General features: G+C 55.7%; 2 protein-coding genes across 2 annotated transcripts; one reads left to right on the top strand and one right to left on the bottom strand.

Annotated features, from left to right (window-relative positions):
• Window positions 1-1320: 1320 nt before the first annotated feature.
• CABS01_11671 (uncharacterized protein) lies at window positions 1321-2649 on the bottom strand (the record flags this gene model as incomplete). The annotated part of the gene is made up of 1 exon (XM_060545025.1): window positions 1321-2649. The coding sequence occupies one exon, from the start codon at window positions 2647-2649 to the stop codon at window positions 1321-1323; it is 1329 nt and encodes a 442-aa protein (XP_060397440.1).
• Window positions 2650-3951: 1302 nt separating this feature from the next.
• Window positions 3952-5768, top strand: CABS01_11670 (uncharacterized protein; the record flags this gene model as incomplete). The annotated part of the gene is made up of 2 exons (XM_060545024.1): window positions 3952-4620; window positions 4683-5768. 2 exons carry the CDS (start codon window positions 3952-3954, stop codon window positions 5766-5768), a joined length of 1755 nt encoding a protein of 584 aa, XP_060397439.1.
• Between the last annotated feature and the right edge of the window lie 10082 nt (window positions 5769-15850).

The raw sequence follows: 15850 nt of genomic DNA, 5'->3' as shown, positions 1-15850 counted from the left end.
TGGCTGTCGTAGATGGGGTTCGCGGATATCGGTGTTGGCTGCCGAGCCCGTCTCCTTTGCGGCTGATGGGGGCCAAGAGCAGCTGTCTGTGATTCTTCGGTGCCGTAATTCGCGCTCTTTGACGACTTTGTTGAGGACTGTGCCGTGTCTGTTGCGCGTATAATATAACGATCAGAGTCTAATTTCCACGGTCGTGGACAAATTCGTGTGAAGAAGTCGATCGGGAGATGTTGACTTTTCTCGATAGTCACTTGAGTAAGGAATCATTCTCGTTATCAAATCGCGGAGCATCGGGTTGAGGAGCGATTGAAAGCGTCCGCCGGGAGGAATATCGTCCGCTCTGATGCGTAGAGAGCTAGAAACTGGATGGAATGGACGTCGAAAGGAAGTTGAGGGATGAAGAAGGGACCGATATAAAACCTTGGAGGATTCGATAGAGTAAATCGAACTGACTTAGCTCAGGGAATTGAGGTAATGTGTATGTAGCAAGCAAGGGGTAAGACATCTTATATGGATCTTTCGGCCGTACAATTTTGGGGGCCAAGAATAACCCTCTGCAGACTTGGGGGCCAAAACTTGGACCATCCTTGTGCCACCATAATCTGGATATGGCGGATCGGCTGACGGCGAACACACCAGCACACCCTTTTCTCTACACCCCCTGCCTGCCACATGTCTCATCCAATCATCGAGGTGATGTATTCACCACATGGAGTCCTCAAAGGTGCCGCCCTATTTCCGCACACATGACTATCACACATGCAGCTGGGCTTGAAGCGTCGGCGAATCCCGACGCTGGGGTCTGCGCAGGCAGGGTATATAACCGGTTGGGGGGCCATTCGGGAGAGCGAAGCTGCATTTGGGGGCGGTGTGGGAGGACAAGGCTAGAGAGGAAACGTGAGTGCACCGCGAACACCGTCCAAGAGTTCACGCTGACCCTGAGTCTCCACGGCATAGACTCTTCGCGATGAGTGTGAGTCTTCAACTCGAAGGGAGACACAGACTCACTGAGTATCAGCACGTAGTACTCACCCTTGCTTATTGGGTGGAGGAGCCTGGCACGGAGTGTTTTATGTGAGAGACTTCCGACGGTGAGCCTTGTCTTGTGAAGAGCGAGAGGTGTCTGTTATGGTCTCGAGATCCTGGCATCTTTGCTGCAGCTAGAAGTAAAGACGAGCGTGCAACTGAGGCGTTCATTATGCGATGCTCACGATTCCATCCTAACCCTAAGAATCTAGGCTTCATTATGAAACTCATGGCTTTTTTGTCAAATCTTGTGACACTGACTCTAGACCGATTCTTAATCAATCGCGACCAAAGTTACCGACCGAGGTTATTGACAACGCTGCCTACCATGACAGCGACCTCTCGATCCCAATTGCCTTCCCCTCTTCCCTTGCCCTTGAGCGCACTCGGCATCTGGCACCCCCTCACAACACACTCCCTCACGGCATCCCCAACGCTTGCTCTATTGGACCGCAGTGTACGTGCAGACACTCCACCCCGGTTGACGATCTCTTGTACCCTTGTGCCCAAGTTCCCAGCCATCGTCCGCCAGAAGTAGCTCGGCAAACTGCCCGTCTCGAGGTACGCCAGTAGAGGCTGCAGCATATTCGTCTGTTTCTGCGGCGCCGACACAAGCGGATGCGCTGGTAGCTTCGTAGACTCTAGTACGAGCTCGAGGGCGACGATGTTCTGGCATCGCGCCGAAATCTCGGCGAGGGTGCGCTCGAGGGAGGGAAGTTGGCCTAGCGACCGCGAGAGCGAGGCGATGGATGACTGTAGCGCCGAGCGGAAGTATGTCTCCAGGCTCTGCAGGAGTAGCTGCGGCGTCCATCGTTCCGTCTTTTGCGTTGGTGACGGGGAGAGCAGGAAGAGCGTAACCATGGCAGATACTGTCCTCGCCTTGACTTCCTCGCCCTGCGCAAAGGTAGCCGAGTTGGGAATCGCAAAGTCGCGAATAATCTTCTCTGCCGTCTCCTTGACAGACCGCTCAACCGGGGTGATTATAGACTCTCGAAGAGTACGAATTGCGTCGACCTTGCCCAGACCGTAACCTTCCTCCCCAGGCGCTGTGTTGTCAAGCACCTCTCGTAGCGACAAGATGGTGTGCGAGCATCGTACCAGCGCCCGGTGATCCTCCTTCTTCCCAGCAGCGGCAGCGGCAGCGCTGACGCTAGACCCCGCGATCTCAGAGTGCTGGACCTCAAGCTGCCTCCCAAGCTGCAGACATCGTCCTACCGAGCGGCCAAGCTTCAGCGTCTCCCATAGCCTCGTAGCAACCTGCCGCACTTCCTCAGCCTCGGCATGCTTGTCAATGACCTCCTTCTCGAGCTGCTTGTAGCTGTCGTTGAGATTCTTGATCTGGGCGTCGAGCTCTGAAATAATGCGCTTGCTCGAGGTAGTTTGCTCTTTCGTGTATTGAAGTAGAGGGGCAGCGGACTTTGTCGTCAGGACATCGATGTGGGAGTCAATCTCCTGAGTATCGAAAAGCACGCGGGACAGAGGAGTCGAGAGATCGAGGGGCGCATCGTTGGGGTTGTTCGTTGCGAGGACGAGGGTGTTTGCGAAGGAGGAGGGGCTAAACTCGGGATCGAGGAAGGCTTCGTAGTCGATGTAGGAGGGGTCCTCTTCTTCGCGGGTCGTCATGATGGGCAGATGTGAGCCATTGACTGTCGTGGAGTCAATGTGTGTTGGCGAGTCTGTGTTGTGGCCCTGGAGGGATTGGCCGTGAGAGCTTGGAGGGGGTAGCTCTTGGAATTGTTGATTGAGATGCTCAAGCTCCAGCTGTCATGTCTCGGTCGAGGGCGGTACGTACTGGCTGGTCAAGGCCCACCTTACATAAGTCAAGAGCATCAGCCACAGTAAAGGTCAGCCACACTTGCTAGGCCTCTGCCGCCCCGCAATTTGTTTCTTCCAGCCACAAATTTAAACTCGCCATTTTCTCTTGCATTCACCGATGACGCCGTGTACACAAACTTCATTATACGCGGATGGCTTCGGTCGAAAAGCATTTTCTTCCAGACCAGATGTTGCGCGATAAACAGCAACTGCCGTCTTGCAGCCTGAAAGATGAATTCTCGCTGGATCCCCAGCAAGTGATCACTCTATCAAAATCTCATGATCAAGCCAGTTGCACTGCTCACTCACCTGTTTTCCTCTAGATCCCGGAGCTTCGGCATCTCCACTGACGATCCCAAAAGAGGGAAAAACAAAAAACACAAACCCGCCGCTCCCGGCCATTCCGTCTGGCTCCTCTCGGTTTCCCATCTTTTCCCGCCGCCGCCCGAACTCTTCCCCATTCCCACACCAAGCACCACTGCAGTCTGGCACCACTTTCGGCACCCAGTAATCCAGTGGAGAAGCAGTCTGTCATCAATGATCTGCGGGTAGCGGGTACCGTAGCGTCCCATCCCCGGCACCCCAATCACCAACCCACTGCGCAGTAGCCTGTATGTAGGTGGTCGGTCACTGGTTGTTGGTCACCAAGGTAGCGTGCCAATGCGCTGACTACTCGACCAAAAAACGCGCCTAACTGGAAAAAAATCCCCTCCCCCATCTCCGCCTTTCCGGGCGTTCCATGAACCATATTGTCATAATACATCATTTCTCGCCAATTCCTCTTCTTCCTATTCCTACACTTCCCACCTCTCTCCCGCCCTCCTCTCGCGACGCAATGCCCTCTCTAACTTAACCACCGTCGCCAATCTCTCGCCGAGAGCACGCACACTCAATCGATCAATTCCTCCCCGCGAACGACCGAAACCACACATTGGACGACGGCCGATCGACGGAAACAATAACACCGGCCACAGGCCCCGCCCCCGAGCGACACCTCCGGACGACCCGGACCAAAACATCTCGACACCTCCCCGTCCGACCATAACCTCGAGATAATAACCCGGTCAGACGACGACGACAACGACGGCGACAACGTCTCAAACGCCCATTATGCTCCATTCCCGCGCCCTCCTCGCCTACCCCCAAGGCGCAAACGACTCCGACACAATCCTCGGCGGCGTCCACTTCAACCTCACCGTCCTCCGCTTCTGGAACTACACCCTCTACACAAACGGCACCGTCTCTAACGGCTCAAACTGCTACGTCACAGAACAGCCCTACACGCCAGTCTACCTCCTCCCCAACGGCACCTTTCAAAACTCGACATGGTGCTACGACCCCGTAAACCCAATCGGCAAGCGCGCCGGCGTCGGCGTCGGCTTTGGCGTGGTGTACGCCTTCGCCCTCATGTTCGTCCTCGCGAACCTGAACCGCCACGGACGGCACTATCTCCCGACGACGAAGCGGTTCTACCCCATTGGACGCCGGTGGCAGTGGTACTACGCGATCCTGGTCTGCGTGTCGGCGTTCATCAGCCTGTTTACCAATATCGACGTCGATCGCTTCTACGTCATTGGGTTGCCCATCATCATCAACAGCTTCTTCTGGTACCTCATGCAAATGTTCACCATTGCGCTCGTATGGGAGGCCGTTCGTCACTGGGGAAGCTGGAGCGAGAGACAGGCCATCGACCCGGACCCCTTCTCCCTGCGCGAGGGTGACCGCCGAAGCAAGCTCGAGTTCTGGATGCCATTGTGGTTCTACCTATGGCTCTGGCTGGTATGCCCCCCTCCCCAGTCTATTGCCCCAAGAACATTGAAAACCTAACGAACTATCTCCAGAACTTCTTCCTCATCGTCCCCCGCAACTGGGGCGAAATCGAAAAACAACGCTCCCCAGACCAAACCGCCGCCCGCGCCGCCCCCTCCGCAACAGACGCCCGCTTCAAAGCAGCAACCTTCTGCCTCGTAGTCTGCTTCCTCACCATCCTCGCCTCCCTCCGCCACTCCATAAAACACTACTACCCCCGCAACCGCGGGCCCCTCAACAAGTTCGCCGGCCTCCTCCGCTACACCCCCTGGCGCTTCCTCCTCATCCTGCCCCTGACGGCCTGCCTCATCGCCTACCAGGGCCTCGTCTCCTGGAACTTTGCCTACTCCGTATTGAACGCAAAGGCCAGCCTGGCGGCCGTCTATGCGGGAGGATACGGTCCCGCCTTGCTGATTCTCTACACGCAAATCGCATATGGCTTCACCTCCCCCAACGAAGACAAGGAACTCATCCGCCAGCGCCGCGAGCGCGGGACGCAAATCGATCGGGAGATGGGATACGTGCCTAAGCCCGCTTGGTGGCGCCGCGCAAAGAACGACGACCACCTCGTCGGCCAGATGAGCATGCGCGAGCGCATCGCCCGCAACGTCCGCGAACTAGGCGGCGGCCGCGCCACGGGCCGCGGGATAGACGAGACGCTCGAGGCACGCGCGGCCGAACACGAGCAACAACAGCAAGCCGCAGAACGAGAGATTGAAATGGGCAGCTTCAACGGGCGCTCATCGAGACCGAATTCCATGCACGGGTCTCTTCGACCTGGCTTCGACGCGGCGGATCCGTCGACGTTTACTTCCTACACTGGTAAATCAGACCGCCGGAGGAACGAGAGGGCGATGAACGCCGCCGCGGAACTTCTCTTCCCCGGCGCCGGACCTCGTGTCGACCGCTCTGCCGAGTTGATGCAAGACGGCCCGCCGCCGCCGTCCTACACCGACGCTCAGAGCGGGAGCGGGAGCGGAGGTCTCGGCGCGGGACGGGGACGGACGCCGGATAGTGGCTCGACGGCCCATGGGCCGGGGGAGAGGAGTCACAGCGCGAGTACCGCCGTGTCCATGACGCAGCAGCCGCAGCAGGTGAAGAGTATGTTGGATATTTGATTGGAAGGCCCCCCCCAAATAGGATGGGATATTGGAATCTATAAAGCTCACGAGGTATGATGATTTATAAGAGAATGTAATTCGTGTATATTTGTCACTGGCATTTGGAAGATCTAGTATCTGGGATATAGAGCCTAGATATCCCTAGACCAGCGCCAAGTTATTGTTCAAAATATAATGGTAAAATAATTTTCAATTGCATGCGTCTCAAGCGGTACTCGTGATGTGGCTCTCACTGTCTGCAAGTCAGTCATTGATGACACCTTCCATGGCGTCCTCGACTTCCGAGAGGAAGCGCGTGGCGAACCCTCGCCCATCCTGTACCTAGGACGAAGAATACAGCTATCGCCAGGCCAAAGCCGAGTTCTCTATTCGGAACATAATGATATGACTTCTCTCCTCATGTTTGATGGACGACGCTTGGTGTCTGATATTCGTTCGCTTCGTTCAAAGACAGAACACATCTCCATCGGGAACTCTCTGGAGTCCCACATAGCGCAAGAAGCTCAGAGAAGAAATCTCGCCCCGTGCACGGTACCTTGCCGGGAGACAATGCTTTGCAGCAAGCTTGGCCGCTTTATTCTCACTGTACAAGATATCGAGGGAAACGTCGCAATGTACCCTGTATATCCTTGAACTCTGGCCAGGCCGAACCTCACCTACCCGTTCCCTTCTCGGGAACCGACAGCAGCCTCCATCTGCATGCCGGGCAGCCGCATCCTGTCCCATCTGACAGGTCGTCTCCCCAGATTTGTCGTATTACAATGTTATCGTCGACCGAGGTCAACTCACACATAGCTCACATCGTGAACTTGGGGTACCAGTCTCGTATCAACAGCGGTGGGGGCGGGTACCGCGTCAGATCGGGACGAGCATCTCGGTTTCCGATTCCAAAAGTGCCCTTCTAGCCACTGTGCCCCTGTTAGGACAAAGCATCTTCGGATGGGATGTGTGCACTGCCCAGTATTGAAGGGATGGCCTCATCAGTGTTCGGATCAAGCTGCTGAGTAAACCAGCTCCTGGCGGCGAGAGAAACCGCTCATGTCGTTCGTCAAGAGCGTGCGTGTGCTCGGACGAGTCACCAAAGCTTCAATTCGAACGACGAATATTCCACGTCTTCATTTGCCACCCCGCGGGAAGTTTGCACCCTGATGTAAATTTCTCTACTCAGCGACAGCATGTGAACTGAGCAGGCCTAGACTCAGAGTGCCAAACAGTTGTACCCAGCCGCATGTGAAGCTTGAGCCCATGACTCGTCAGCCGCCATCCCATCAAGAGTCCGAATCTAACACCATCCATCTGTCACCCGATGGGAGGTCAAAGCAACGGCAGAACTCGTTCATCCAATGACAGCAGCCAGATAACCCAGGAACAGATCTCAGTCGATGCGGAGAAGAATAAGAAAACCAACAACGTAGCTAGCCGCAGAGGGGGTGGGAAGGGACCGTGAGACCAGGAACCAGGAGCATGAGCGAGAAAAAGCAACGGGACCGGGTGTTGGCGATGCAGGCGGCTTTGTGCCTCGTGCCTGGAAAAGACCTGCTGGCGCAAGACGCCTAGGTATTGCTTCTCTCATAGACTCATAGTCTAATACCTCACGGAAAGATAAGGTAAGATGCAGGTCGACGCCCCCTTCGGTCCCGACCAACGACTTCACCCGGGCGATGGACGCACTAGGGGCGCGCCGGAGGTTTATGCCTGGCCATGGTCATGAAATAGATCGGTGGGTAGGTCGGTCGGCGGGTGAAGGATGACTGCATGGACTGTTAGCTGTAGCGGAGGGCAAAACCGCCCACTCACACATCAATATCAGTCCTCATCGGCAGCGTTGGCATGTGTGTTCGAAACGAAACATGTCAGCCAGCGCAGCCACGGCCGTCTCTCAGCGCATGCGTTGGCTGCATGTCACGACAGGGGAGTTCCTGCGACATGCGCAGGTAGCCGAATGATGGAGACTATGATCTCGCGGATTCTCGTGGTGAGAGGCACCGGCCAACAAGGTCTGTTGAGCAAGACTGCAGTGCTTCCAAGGGGAGGGAATACTCTAGCTACTCTGACTAGAGAGGTAAACTGCTCTACGGATAGCAGTGTCTTCGGATGCGAGCCCATGCACGTCTGCATGTTGTGCGCCGCACTGGGGACAGCTCGCAGGCTACTGCGTGCGCATGCATGACGCTATTCATGCGTCTCGTTGTACACTTTTAGCCCAGCTGGTCAGCGACGGTCTTTCAGCGTCAATACGGAGAAAAAACGGTGCATGGCGTGAGCCGGTCGGCCGTAAGTCGTTGTACGTGGGAGGAACTCGAGACTCGAGGGATGTCTGCGTGGGAGAGAGAGGCTTCATCCATCGTCGGGGGCCGCGTTGGTGCAGTTGCTCAGACACCGAGGTAAACCCTTGTAAAAGAGCGGTGAGAGTGACACTACGCCGGTAACAAAAGACAGGTTTGTTGGAATGTGGCCCGAAGCGCCTTGACTCTTGACCAGACACGCCAGAATGAGGGAAAAAAAAAGACTCTGTCCTCAGGGATGGGCCTAGCTTGATAAATGACCAAGCCAAGGCGGCGTGCAGCGTCTCTCGCAACCTCTAGATCTGCATGAGGCGAACGATCATGGACAACATTGTTGTCTCTCGCTCGCCGCTGGTCTCGCCTTTCGCCCTGGCCAACAAGACGGTGTGGACTATCCGTGTTCCGTGCCTATATCAAGTCAACCTAGTGCAAGGACGAGCATTGATCGCCTTTGCTGTACTGAGTATGTATCGCGATTGCAAGTGGGCATTCAGCAGCCAACGCGGGGCAGTTGACACGAAGCATCGACAGGTAATTCTGGTGGGGATGAATCAGCTGTGGAGTAGACACTAATCTATGATAATCACCGGTAACTGCAAGCGTGGACGCTGATTAGGATACCACGCAGCATGGAGTTCGTTGGGCAAGCCTCAGTAAAGCATACACCGCTGCGGCGAGAATCCAGTCCTTGATTTTCACATACTCCTCACAGGTGGTCTGGCGAGTTGCGAGGAAGATGCGTGAGACAAGTAGTCTTGGACTAGTTTGTTCGCGAACCAGCACGAACCCCACGACCGTCACGATGTCTGCAGGGATCCAAGCTTCAGGCGTGCAAGCCTGCCAACGCGATAACAAAATTCTTGCGTGACGTTCCCAAAGACTCTCCCATCCTGTGCCTGGAGCACAATGTGGCGTAGAATGTCGCACAAAGTTGATTCAACCCCGTGGCTACGGCAGCTCCCTTGCCTGGATCACAGGTTCGGCCATGTCTTAGACCTTGGGCGGTGAGATCCAAGCGAGCGGTCACTTCGATAGACTTTTGGGGACAGGCGTGGCTGGTCGCGTTCAGCTGGCAGAAAGGCACCCCTGAGCCACTGGATGCTTTCGGGGGAATTGGGAGCCAAGTGGCTGTGACAAAAGGTCTCGCGTCTTCCCCATGGCTTCCGGCACTCGACATACTTGGCAGGCAGGTGCTGGAGCAGCATCTTTGTCTCGACTGGACGGGCTGCCGGGTTTCGTAGTAGTTTGCTGAGGCTCCGTAGAACAACTCGAAATCCAGGCTTAGTCTCAGGGACTGTAACGATTCGAGTTGATGGTTGCTGAAGCTGTACAGATATGCAAACTACCACCGACCAGAACCACACCGAGGATCCGAGCTGCATGAACAGGGTCGCAGTCGAGAACGGATATGCAGATTGTCCTAGTCGGGCCAAAGCACAACACTCGCAGCAGCGTGAGAGCAGTGCGGGTGCCAATGCCAATTCCAGGTACGGTTCGAGACTTCGAGTAAAGCGACCTGCATATGGCTCCAGGCTTCCACGCGCGTCTCCCAAAACGGTATCCCGTCTACTGCGTATCCGTTGGTAGTCACAGCGATCCTCCGGGCATCCCATCCCCCTCCCTCGTCGATTCGCATGCATCAGCGCCTACTGCTGTCTTCTGCACTTTGTTTGAAACGAGCCAAGGTGTGTCCTCGTGAGGGGGACTGTGAGGTGTGAGTGGGAGACAGGTCAGATTGCCCAACGCTCTCGTCATCCCCCACTATCAACCCGTCAATCTATAGTCGCTGATCCTGTGTTGGATGCGGAGGGGTGGCTGCGATTGTTGACCAAACAACGCCGCGGGATAAAGAATCTCAGTATGTACTCTGCAGAGCTCGATGATAATGGTACAAGGAGACGCCTTGCTCGAGTCCCAGCTGCAGACTCATGTTGGCGCCAGTGACCCGTCGCTCGATGCATTCCAATCACAGCGGCTCCAAGCTTGCGTCCTTGGAAGAGCGGGCGGGATCTCGCCCTGAGTTCTGATCAGCGATCCGATGCTTGCCCGCCCATTGTTTCCGCTGACAGGCAGTAGTAGCCAGGCGCTAGGCTGGCTACGTGCCGGCATCTTCCCAGCAGGCCGTTGACACGCGAAGCCAAGGGGCGGGGATTCCGATGCATTGTTTCATCCGCGCAGAGTCTAAAATTCCTCATTCTCCGAGCAGCGAGTATGGACGGCCAGGAGCCAGGATCATTTGGTGGGGGCTGCCACGCATTGGCTGACCTGAGCTGGGCCGTTCAGATTGACGCAGATACTTCGTTCATGGCCGTCACTCTGGGCCAACTGGGAGACGAGGTCGGCATCACCTGATCAGTCGGATCAGACATTTACTGGACCCTCTATCGGTTGTTTGACACCGTCGAACATTGAAAATCAACGTCGTGCTATGCGACACTTTACGGTGGCTGTGAGCTGATGCAGCGGTTGGCGGCGCAGCGCAGCGCAGATAAGCAGACGCAACGTCGTGAGAGTCATCTATGGAATTCTAAATTGTCGGTGCGCTTGATGAAGAGGACGACAGAGGGAAGGTGAGCGATTTGCCCGGTGACGAATGAGGAGTGCTGAGTTGTCCAGCATTGATGGGCGCTTGGAGATCCGCCAAAGTAATCTAATCAACGAAGCCGACAACGAGCCAAATATTGTAGGATTTCCGGACAGCATCTCGACTTTGAAAGAAAACGGTCAGTGCTGATCTACCTGTCCAGCGAGGACGACGATTCAGCCCTTGAAATGATAGGGGCGACGAGTTCAATGGCGGCTTGGTAAAGAATTCTTAAGCGTCGCGCATGATGACATAGGGTCTTGGTGATCTTCAGCAGCGTCGGTGGAGCGGCATGGTGAGGAATTCTGCGATCTGTCAGTGAAGATCGGCGGGCATCCTTGCCCTCCACGCCCCCTCTGGCCAGCGAGCGGCGCCAGCCTTACTCTAGAAGATAGGGCATAAGAATCAGCGTCGTGGTGTCCCTGCGGCCATCGCCTAGCAGTCCAGGACCAGGGCTGGGTGGCCAGCCCCCCGCGTTCGGTCAAGTGCGGGGCAGTAACGTAGGGCATCGGCAGGTTTCCACCCATCCCGAGCGTGCTGTGGTACGTCCTGTGAATGCAGTTATGTAGGCACGAAGGGTGCTGAAGCACATCGTGGGGAATGCGGCTGGAGTTTGTGGGTGCGCATCGCAGACGGGCGAGCTGCCTATGCTGTCTGGCTGATAAACAAATAGCAGGTTGGCAGGCAAATGTATCTTCGCGACGAGCGGAAAATCGAAGTGACTAGTAGCTAGAACATGGCTGCTAGGAAGACGCTCCTGTGTGGGTGATGCGAGCTGGCGATGAGGGCGACTGAATCATTCCAGACCGCAAGGCGAGGATGATGTCGGTGATTGATTGCCGCGCACACGTCTGGCGCAGCACCGCGACTCGGTAAGCTGGCGTTGTGTTCGAGACCGAAACATTCAGGGCCAAGTTTGTCGTTGGCTGTAAACGTCGGATCGATTGTTGTACCGTGGCAGTGCCATGTTGAATGCGATGTTGACGAGATGGTGGGGAAGCTGGATAACGACCGGCTTTCATCTGCCGGACTGTAATTCCCGCCCGGAGATCGCGAATGCGACTGAGCTAGAGGGACAATACCTCGCAAAGAGTAGTTCATTTCAAAGAGCCAAGAGGAGATTCTCAGCAGTGTTTCCTTGGCGTGTATGCATTTTGTGTCGAAATTGCTGGCATCGTCCCAAGGATGAATGAGCATTCGGCGTGGATTTCCGATTGAAGATGGCTTCTTCGATAATTGAACCCGGGTAGACATCTTGAGGCTAGATTCAGGTACAGGGGTACGCAGCTCCCACGGTGGTCACCTACGGGATGGCTGTCACGGGACGAGTACGGATCCTATCGGGTGGTGGTGATGAGATGTGACGGCAGCGACTTTTGTGTTTTTCGATGGTGTTCGTCCGGGGTTGGACCTGGTCGGTGTTAGGGCCTGGGTCACACCGAGCTCGACTGTGGCCGGGCAAGGGAGGGCCGCCCTTGATGGCTGAGGTCGAGAACGAGTGCCTCGTCTCGGTCTCTCAGACGAGGGGCTCGCAAGAGAACCACAGAAAGCATTGTGTGGCGATGCTCCATTGTCGCTATGATGCCAACATGATTGGCGAGAGTTCAAAAGCCCGTCACTCCCGTCCTTCTCCTAGCCAGGCGGCCTGGTCTGGTGGTGGTGTCCATCCAAGGGAAGGGCCCGGTGAGAGGGTTGTGAGGGTGTGCCAACAGTGAAAAAGTACGCGAGTGTGAGTGGGCTGGTGGGTTGGCGTGCGTCTGGCGTGCGGCATCCCTTGAACCAAGACGAAGCCGCGAAGGAAGTTGAAGGAGGTAAGGCAGTCGTGTCGATAGTCAGAGATCAGAGACTATTGGGAGGTATTCGTGGTGTACGGGGTAGCTTGGGTAGAGCTGGAGGAATTCGATGCGTCTCAGGATGTTGGTCCGGCTGGAATGGAAAAATCGCTGCCGAGACGGAGCTGAAGATGTTGAGGATGGAGGTTGTGGTGGTGGTGGGTGGTGGTTGGTGGTGGGTGGTGACAGACGGCAGATGCGGAATGGACGTTAGCAGATGGCAAATGGCAGATGGGTACGGAGGTACGGCGGGCGGTACGGAGGTACGGAGGAGAGGACACAACAGGGAAGGAGACAACGTGGGCAACGGCCGGGCATGCGGAATTCTCGGCTGTCAGTCTGAGACGAAAAGGGAGAGTCCAAACTGCTGGAGAATTTGGATGACTGGGTGATGACCTTCCCTTGGAATAAAGTACATTCAGGTACCTTACCTTACATAAGGTGGAAAATGCAAGATGGAAATGGAACCAAATAGAGACAGATGCAGCACCTTGATGAGCAACAATCTACGTCGGGCAAGAAAGAAACACCAGCAGTGGAAGCGACGATGTCGGTTCATTCCCGGCGCTGAGTGACCGTGCCTGGTCCTTCCTCTCCATTGATCAGACTCGTGGAGTCCGGCCCCACTCAGTTTTAGCATCGCCTGCCTGTTCCTGTTCCTGATCTGCCATGTCACGTTCCCGTCGTGCCGGCCTTATGATGAAAAGGTAAGGCAGGCACAAGCTCAGAGTGCCCCGTAGCTGGCTCCTCCTTAGCCAGGACCTTCAACAGTCGATCGCCGGCGGGGGAACATGGACGAGGGTACTTGTGAGGGACGCGAGGCAGGACTGAGAAGAATGTATCAACAGGTACCACAAATGGAGTGTCGTAAGATATTGAAGAGTAGTACCTTGGCTTAGTCGAGGGAAGGCAGGTCCAAGAAACAAGGTACGAAGGTAAGGTAGACACGTGTGGTGCGCCACGACGGCACGAATAAGATGCACATTCTCGCCCGGTGACATTACTCGGCCAGACATATTTAATCAATATGCTTCCCGTGGCTTGTGTCTATCATCATGCGACCTACGGTTCGGCAAGATACCATCTTTAACACAGAAGTCGACCTAAGACGGAACACCCACTATCTGCATCTGCACCCGTGTGCCTCACCTTAGCTGATGCCTGCGAAACGGAAGCGACGGAAGGGAGGAAACGCATTAAGGTCGAATGGGCCGGGGTTGAGGACTGGCACATGCCTGGTTGTCGCCTCCGGCACGCCGTGCTGTCCCGGTCTCCCGTTGAGAAAATCGCCCGTCTTGGTCCGTGTCGTCGTTCGCGGCTCGTTTACCTGGAATGAGGGGTTCCGCTCTACCACTACACCTGTTACCTTGACGTGGTTGACTGAGTGGTTTTGCTTATCGTCCGGATACTTGACGAGACACATAGCGACGCACATATATCCTCGATTAAGCATCGCAAGCCTTGTGAGCCTTGTAGAAAGGCATATATGTAAGGCGTATATTGGTACCAAGGGATATCTGTCTCTGCCAAGAAGCCTTAGCACATCGGGCTTTCCAGGTCCACCTCAGGTTGAAGACGGAACGGCGGCGCCTCGATTGCGGGGTGGATTCTCGCTTGGCGGGTGACGGGCGACGGACTGAGCGCACAGGCCCCGTGAGTCTTTCCCCTCTTGGCCATGGCTTTTTATAGAAAGGAAGGCCCCTGCCCTGGGCTTTGGGAAGCCTGGAAGACGTTGACAGGGCCACGGCCAGGGACAGGCACGGGAGACGGGGGTGGCACTGGTGGGAGAGGAAAGAGTTGAGAGTTGAAGGTCAAAGACGCCAGACGCCAACACCTGGTCCCCACTCTGAGGTGCCTGGGCTAAGGCGACGCTAGGCTGTTAGTGGTGGCTATTAAGACCTGAGGAAGCGAAGGTGCGAACAAAAGTTGAGGTGCTTACCTGAGAAGAGAGAGAGAAAAAAGAGAAGGCGGCCACTCAGGGCGCACCCAACCCCTCGCATGGTGCAGCAGGGGAAAAAAAAAAAAGAAGAGGGGCGGGGTGATGGAGGGGGAGGGGGAGGGGTGAGGGGCACAGTCCGTGTACCTTTTTCATGGCAGACACGGCCAAGGGGTACATGCGACACATCATCCCGCCGTCGAAAAGGGAACTTGTGAGTTGCGACCGCCGACACCTTAGACAATGGACTCCGGGTCAGTCAGGTAAGCGCAACGGAACGGGTGTGATGGATTTTCAAGTCCGGCCAGGCTGGGAAGGCGCCTCTTGTTTCCAATCCCGTCTCATTCTCCTGCCTGCCTCCTTCCTGCGTTGACCATCTGCACCGACCACTCATTTTTCCACGTACTCCGTACGTTACCGTGAGGAAGGAACATTGGAGTCAGGGCCAGGCACCGCACCTGGTCCCAACGTGCGGCGCGCGGCTTGCGGCGTGCCTTCTTCAGGAACATCGTGTTGGACCCGTCTTGGTGCATCAGCTAAGGCACGGAAGTAAGGCAGGTCAGGTCGGGTAAACCGTAAAGTGCCTCAGGTACAGCAAGTGGCTGCCTCAAGTAAAACTACCTTTTCGTCTTGTTCCTGACTGTTTTCTGCGTGATGTAACGGAGAGAGGTACGGGTGCCTTATACCTACTACATTATACGTATTGGTGAGACACTTTTACAGAGTACATACCTATGACTGCGCATTGTGGAAGGCGCGGATGGATCGAGGCTGCATGTCATTGCCAGAGTCATCCTTCCCTGTTTGTTGCTGCCGTGCCGTCCGTACCTGACCTGGACCTGACCAAACTGACTTTTCACCGAACTACCTTACTACGTACTGCGTACACGGGCAGTAAGTGACCTCGCCCCTGCCCATATGAACCTTGTAAGTTTGGTTGTGCCTTCTTGAGTTCCTGCCCGTCGTCAGCCCGCGCAAAGTTCGGGCTGTGCCTTCCATTCGTCGCATCACAGGGCCTTGGCTTGTACCTTATCGCCTTATCCGCTTATCCTTATCGCCGCCCCTCCCTCGCCGCCGCCGGTCAATTTTGCCCATGGCTCCCCTCACTCATCCCTCCACCTCCACCTCCACCGTGGAAAGCCACACACAGGCACAGCACATCATCTCTTCCAGACTCGACCCTCTCTACTTGAGGGATTCTTGGATACTTACGTTGCCTTACCTTAATTGCTCTCTCTCCATCCATCGACATATCGAGTCATCCATTATTACCAGCTTACCGCTGGAAGAAATACACACCCAACCAACACATTGACGACGCCGAGCCGAGCCCCCCAATCCCGACCGCCGGCACGCACACTTTTTACAACATCATCAATACTCCGTACCGTCCATCACATTTGACACTCTTACACGGATATCCATGATATCTCGCCCAGTGA

This window comes from Colletotrichum abscissum (genome assembly GCF_030869225.1).
Source record: "Colletotrichum abscissum strain IMI 504890 chromosome Unknown Scaffold_32.1, whole genome shotgun sequence".
NCBI lineage: Eukaryota > Fungi > Ascomycota > Sordariomycetes > Glomerellales > Glomerellaceae > Colletotrichum > Colletotrichum abscissum.
The sequence above is the reverse complement of the archived record's forward strand: the minus strand, read 5'-3'. Positions and strand labels throughout refer to the sequence as shown.